The following is a 5,701-nucleotide window of genomic DNA, read 5'->3' as shown; positions in this document are numbered from 1 at the left end:
CGGCCTCGCAGCCAGTGTGGGCGAGCGGGCCAGGCTGAGCCCGGCGGCCGGTGCACGTGGAAGAGCAGTCACACACAGTGTGCTTGGAAGACGCCCTCACGCCCGGGCAACACGCTCATGGGCATCGACTGGACAGATCAGGGCCCCGACTGCCTCTACACGTGTGCCTGTGTGTGCACACAGGCCGGGAGGGTCACACCAGGGCCAGCGGGGTCTCAGGTCAGTCAGGAGCCTGGAGGAGGGAAGGAGCTCAGAGGCTCAAGTGTCACATAGTTGGAGGTGCCAGGTTAGTGCCTGGTGAGCTGGCTGGGGTCCCCAGACACTGAGGCCGTGTGCGCAGAGCCCGTGATGCTGCGTGTCTGGAAGCCCGGCAGTCCAGGCGTGGCCCGTGGTCAGTGCTCTCGGTCACCCAACCACGGTGCTTCTGTGACACAGTCGCCTGTGAGCGGCCTGCCGTCGGTCCTCGCCTGACACGTTCACGGGTCTGACCAATGGGACAGTTCTCGGGGGGATTGGCACAGAAAGACCCCAGTCCTGTGGCCCCCCCATCACCATTGTCATGAGAAGAGGCGGGTCAGGAGCTGCTATGTTTGAAAGTGAGCCTGGGAGCAGAGCCCCATGAGCGATAGAGCGTGTCCTGCGCAAGCTGCCCCTGGTGTCACCCACAGCCCCGTCCGTGCTGCCTCCTGGGCTCCAGCCCTGAGAGGCTGGGAGGCAGGCCGTTCTCTCCCCACGGGACCCAGCCACTCAGCACACGCACCTGCTCACCAGGCGGGTCAGGTGTGGGGAAGGCCCGCCCCGGGCGGAGGGGGAAGGGAGATCAGGGAGCCTGCTGTGCAGTGGGCGTGTGGGCACCAGGTAAGTGGCTCTCCGCGTCTTTGCCTGCTGGCCCCAGGGTCTGGGCAGCACATCCATGCTGTGCCCCGTGGTCCGAGGCACCGGGATGGGGCTGAGTGCTGGGGCTGCCTGCAGCCAGGTGGTTCGGGCGGGAGACGCACGCGTGAGCGGTAAACAGATTCGGCCGCGTGGGAGGACTGACCTCACTGCTGTGGGCAGTCTCCAGTCAGGCCTCCTGGTCTGGGTGTTGGGGACTCGAGGATGAGGGGGGGAGCCCTAGGCCTTGCCTCCTGTCTGTTCCACATGATTCGCTGCTGGTTGGGACACAGTTCTCTGAAATGGCGTGGGCACGGCACAGGAGTGACTGCTCTGTGAAGCCGCCCAGCCTGTCACCTTAGGTTGCAGAGCCGTCTTGCTCCCTCCCCACCCACAGGGCTGGAGGGCACTGAGATCTCGACAGAGCGTTTGGGTGTCTGTACCAGGACCCTGCTGCTGGTGCCCAGAATTTCCCAGAACTGTCTCCGGAGTCGCTGTGTGGGACTCTACCTGGTGCTCGTGCCCCCAGGATTTTGTGTGTAGCTTGTGGGCTGGCACCTGTCAGGCACGCACCGGCCTCGGCCAGTCCTGGGGCTCCTGACTCCCTCACCACTTTGCCAGTTCTGCCCAGTCCTGGCCTGGCCCCTCTACCTAGGCCAGCCTCCCCGGGTGTCTGTGTCCCCCCCCACCCCCACCCCCCTGCGGCTCCTGCACCTGCTCACCCCCCTGTTCATGTAAGATGCCACCTTGCGCCCTCTCCTCCTGCCAGGTGCCAGGGGTTGGGGCTTCAGCACAGGGCTGGCCTCCCTCCCCCCTCCGTCCCCATCCCCCCCCAGCAGCCCTGGTGTGGGACAGCCTGGCAGGTCAGAGTGGGCGTGGCTTTGATTCTGTGACTGAGGTGCAGAGAGAGCTGTCCCATGTGGGCACCTGCTTCGCCCAGGACGTTGTGTCCCCCACAGCCCAGCAGCCTTGCCGTGACCCTGGCAGCTTCTCGCCTTGGTCACACCTGTGGGGTCCACCCAGCTGTCCCTGAGGGCCTGGGCCGTGGGTGGCAGTGCTGCTCCCACCATGCTTTGCCGAGGCTGCACGAGGGGAGGCTGGGCCCTGAACCACAGACCCTAGAGCCGTGGGCTGTGGATGGCGGGCGGGGCCGGGTGGCAGGCCTGCCCCGAGCACTGTGTGCACAGCATCAAGCTGGTCTGGGGTTGGCCGGGCAGCAGGGCTCCGCGGTGCCACTGGGTGAGGCTTTGTCTTATCTTTGCCCTCAGAGCTGCCTGGAGTTCAGCCTCAGGATTCAGGAGTTCATTGAGCTCATCCGGCAGAACAAGAGACTGGACGCCGTGAGGTGCGCAGCGAGATGGGCGCACGGGGTCCGGTCGGGCAGTCACGCACGGGAGGGCTGACCCGTCCTGTCACCCGGGTCCGGGTGCCGTGTGGGTCCTTGGGGGTCGGGTTTGTGTAGACCAGGGTCACGGGAAGGGCTCGGCCGGGGGCCTGCGTCACTGTCTCCAGTGTCTGTGTGGGACTCCACCTGGCGCATCTCACACTGTCCCCGTCCTGGTCCCTCGGTGGGCTCGGGCGCTGGCGAGCTCGCTTCCCGCAGAGGCCGGCCGGGCACTGAGTGTAGACGGAGCTCACGCTCTGAAAGGCGGGACGCAGCCTGAGGAGAGCGACCCATTGTCTTGTAGACACGCCCGGAAGCACTTCAGCCAGGCTGAGGGCAGCCAGCTGGACGAGGTGCGACAGGTCATGGGCATGCTGGCCTTCCCGCCGGACACCCACATCTCCCCCTACAAGGTACCCGACACCCACATCTCCCCCTACAAGGTACCCGCGCCCCGCGCACCCTTCCCGCCTCCTGTCCCCGTCCAGAGTCCAGAGCGGCTCCTGTGCTGTGCAGCCGCCCAGGGTCCTCTCCGTCCTGGAGGCTGGGGGGTGGGGGTAGGGGTGGGCGCTGCTCGTCAGGAAGGGGCCTCGAGCTCTGAGCCCCTCCCCACGGCCCACCTCCTCCCGCCCTGCCTGTGCCCTGGGACCCAGGTGACTTCCTCCCTTGGCCCGAACCAGCCCTGCTGTCAGGCCTTGAAGCTGCTGCGCCCGGGGCTTCCTCTGCGGCCTCTCCCATCCCAGGCGGGGCCACACCCCTCTGCAGGGCATTGGAAGCTTCCCCAACTGAATTCCCAGTTAGTCCTGGGTCCTGGAGCTCCTGAGTGGTGAGCCCACACGCAGGCTGGACCACGGCACCGCCCCTGCTCCGGGGGAAGTGTGTAGGCCAGAAAGGCCGACCTGCCCTGGGAGTAGGCATCCAGTCAGGGGCCTGGGCCTTCCTCCCTGCGGGGCCTTGTGGTGGCACTTCCCCCGGCACACAGGAGAACCTTGGCTGAGGAAACGGGCAGCTTCCAGCACAGGAAGCATAGAGCTGAGGCTGCGGAATGTCCTGGAGAGAAGGGGGGGGGGGCTTGGAGGACCCAGGGTGTGCCGTGTGCAGCTGCCTGGCCCTGGCGGGGAGTCCTGGGAGTGTGAGGGCCACACGAGAGGCAGGATGAAGGCTGAGAGGAGGCACAGAGCTGCCCTCCAGCGCGGGCCTGGCCGCGGGCTCCACCTCCGGGCACTGCTGGGATGAGAGCAGGGAGGGCGGCGTGGTGGCCGCTGGGCTTGGGGTGCCGCGCACCTGGCTGAGGGCTGGCAGGGGGCTGGTTGCATCTTCCAGGCTGATGGCAGGGATTTCCCTTTTCATCTGTGTGCCCACACACACGCGCGCAGACATGCGCCTTTGAGTGTGAACTCGACCATTGTAGGGTAGACGTGGGCCAGGCTGAGCCTTATTTCCTGGGAGGAGGAGTTTCCGTTCACTCAGTGCCCAGCAGGAGGCTCAGACTTGTTCGTGGAGACCTGTCCGTCCCGAGGCTGTGGGACCCCACCCTCTGAGCGCCCGTGGGCTGGAGGGCCGTCCGGTGGCCCAGCTCTGCCTTCCCTTCCAGGACCTGCTGGACCCGGCCCGGTGGAGGATGCTGATCCAGCAGTTCCGGTACGACAACTACCGGCTGCACCAGCTGGGGAACAACTCCGTGTTCACCCTCACCCTGCAGGCCGGCCTCTCGGCCATAAAGACGCCGTATCCTTCTGGGCTATGTCTGCAGCCCTGCGCCTCGCGGCCCGTGTCCTCTGGCAGCTGGGACTGGGCCATTTAGAACAGCTTTCCGGTGGGTTCCAGGTCCTGCGGTGTCTGCTGTCCCAGTGGCCATGCTCCCCAGAGCGGAGCCTCCCTGTGGCCAAAGAGCTGACCCAGACCCCGTGCTGGTCTGTGGGTCCCTTGAGTGCACTGGAGGGTCCCCTCCAGGACCCCATCAGGGCCGTGTGCCTCTTGCTCGTCATGTGACGCTGGCACGGTGGGCAGGCCCTGCCTGTGGGGACGGGTGGCCATCCCGGGCCATGCACGTGCTCCCGCCGTGAGGCCGTGGGCACCCTGGGATGCGGGTCCCCTGCTCCCGGTGGGCTCTGGCCTCTGGATCCCTCGGCCTCGGGCTGCGTTCCCGCTGAGCCCAGGTCTCGGCCTCGGAGAATTCTGCTTCCAGCCTGTGCCTGCGTGCAGCAGGCCGTCCCCGGACCCTTCCTTAACCCGCGCAGGCAGTGCTACAAGGAGGACGGCAGCTCCCGCAGCCCCGACTGCCCCGTGTGCAGCCGCTCCCTGAACAAGCTGGCGCAGCCCCTGCCCATGGCCCACTGCGCCAACTCCCGCCTGGTCTGCAAGATCTCGGGCGACGTGATGAACGAGAACAACCCGCCCATGATGCTGCCCAATGGCTACGTCTACGGCTACAACGTGAGCCGGGGCTGCGGCGGGCGGGTGGGGGCGCCTCCTGCAGGAAGTCGCAGGTGAACGGACGGCTGGGTGCCTGGGGTCACTGGTCTGTCCTCATGCATCTGTCTTATCTCGCAGTCTCTGCTGTCCATCCGTCAAGACGACAAGGTCGTCTGCCCGAGAACCAAAGAGGTCTTCCACTTCTCCCAGGCCGAGAAGGTGTACATCATGTAGGCGGGCCTGCCTGCGGTGCCTGTTTCTTGCGACCAAAGATCCGTGAGCAACGGCAGACGCTTAGGAGCAGAGGAAGGAGAGGGGCAGCCGTACTGGGAGCCACACTTGATCGTAGGACTTGGTGACGGGAGTCGACGAGCTGATGCGTCCAGGGAGGACCGGCGCCTTCCGGCACCTTCCAGAGACTCGAGACCCACTGGACACCAGGGAGACCCGAGGACGTTTCGGAAGCAGTTTCCTCCCTGTTGCTCGTGACCAGCCTGGGAGCAGGCGTGTCCTGCGTGGTGGCGCCTCACATGGACGCTCTCGTCTCTCGCTGGCGTGGCTGTGCCCCCCGTGGGGCCCCATGGCCACCTGCGAGGCCTGCGTGGTGGTGGCACTCAGCTCCAAACGCTGTTGTCACAGACGGACGTCCAGCTGAGTAACCACAACGACTTGGGAGCCAGGGACCCGAGTAGCCGACGCCGCTGTCTGTAGGTTTGTGCTTAGTGCTCAGTTGCATGTGGATGTTGCTTAGCTAATAAACTGTACATGTAACCATGTCAATAAAAGGGTTTCTATTTCTCGTTTCCGTGTGAGCGGAAGCTGCTCTGCCTTCCTGACGTCTTGGACCTGTCTGCTTCTCCCCTCCCCACCCCATTAGTCAGCAGCTCGAAGGCGGCCCCTGCTATCGGTCCCCTGGGTCTCAGGCTCCTGAAGAAGGGCTGTCCCCTGCTGAGCAGTGCACTGTCCAGGGGCTGGGCCACCAGCAGGACCCTTCCCTCCCCGCCCAGCCCCCCAGGCACCCCCTGACCT

General features: G+C 65.8%; 1 protein-coding gene across 4 annotated transcripts in view; it reads left to right on the top strand.

Moving 5' to 3' along the window:
• Positions 1 to 5,475, top strand: part of MAEA (macrophage erythroblast attacher) — a 15,679-nt gene extending 10,204 nt beyond the window's left edge. Inside the window, exons 6-10 of one of the 4 annotated variants that reach the window (XM_015568934.1) lie at positions 2,142 to 2,218; positions 2,562 to 2,670; positions 3,852 to 3,985; positions 4,498 to 4,693; positions 4,811 to 5,475. In XM_015568934.1, the coding sequence (XP_015424420.1) occupies positions 2,142 to 2,218; positions 2,562 to 2,670; positions 3,852 to 3,985; positions 4,498 to 4,693; positions 4,811 to 4,906 (612 nt within the window). In that variant the 3' untranslated portion in view covers positions 4,907 to 5,475. Of the gene's footprint in view, positions 1 to 2,141; positions 2,219 to 2,561; positions 2,671 to 2,700; positions 3,373 to 3,851; positions 3,986 to 4,497; positions 4,694 to 4,810 lie in introns of those variants that run through there. The other 3 variants (XM_015568933.1, XM_006771436.2, XM_015568932.1) reach the window with 3 other exon arrangements.
• The last annotated feature ends 226 nt before the right edge of the window (positions 5,476 to 5,701 follow it).

The sequence above is a fragment of the Myotis davidii genome, unplaced genomic scaffold (genome assembly GCF_000327345.1).
Source record: "Myotis davidii unplaced genomic scaffold, ASM32734v1 scaffold665, whole genome shotgun sequence".
In the NCBI taxonomy this organism is placed as follows: domain Eukaryota; kingdom Metazoa; phylum Chordata; class Mammalia; order Chiroptera; family Vespertilionidae; genus Myotis; species Myotis davidii.
Note: the sequence above shows the minus strand (reverse complement) of the source record. Positions and strands in the feature narration are given on the sequence as shown.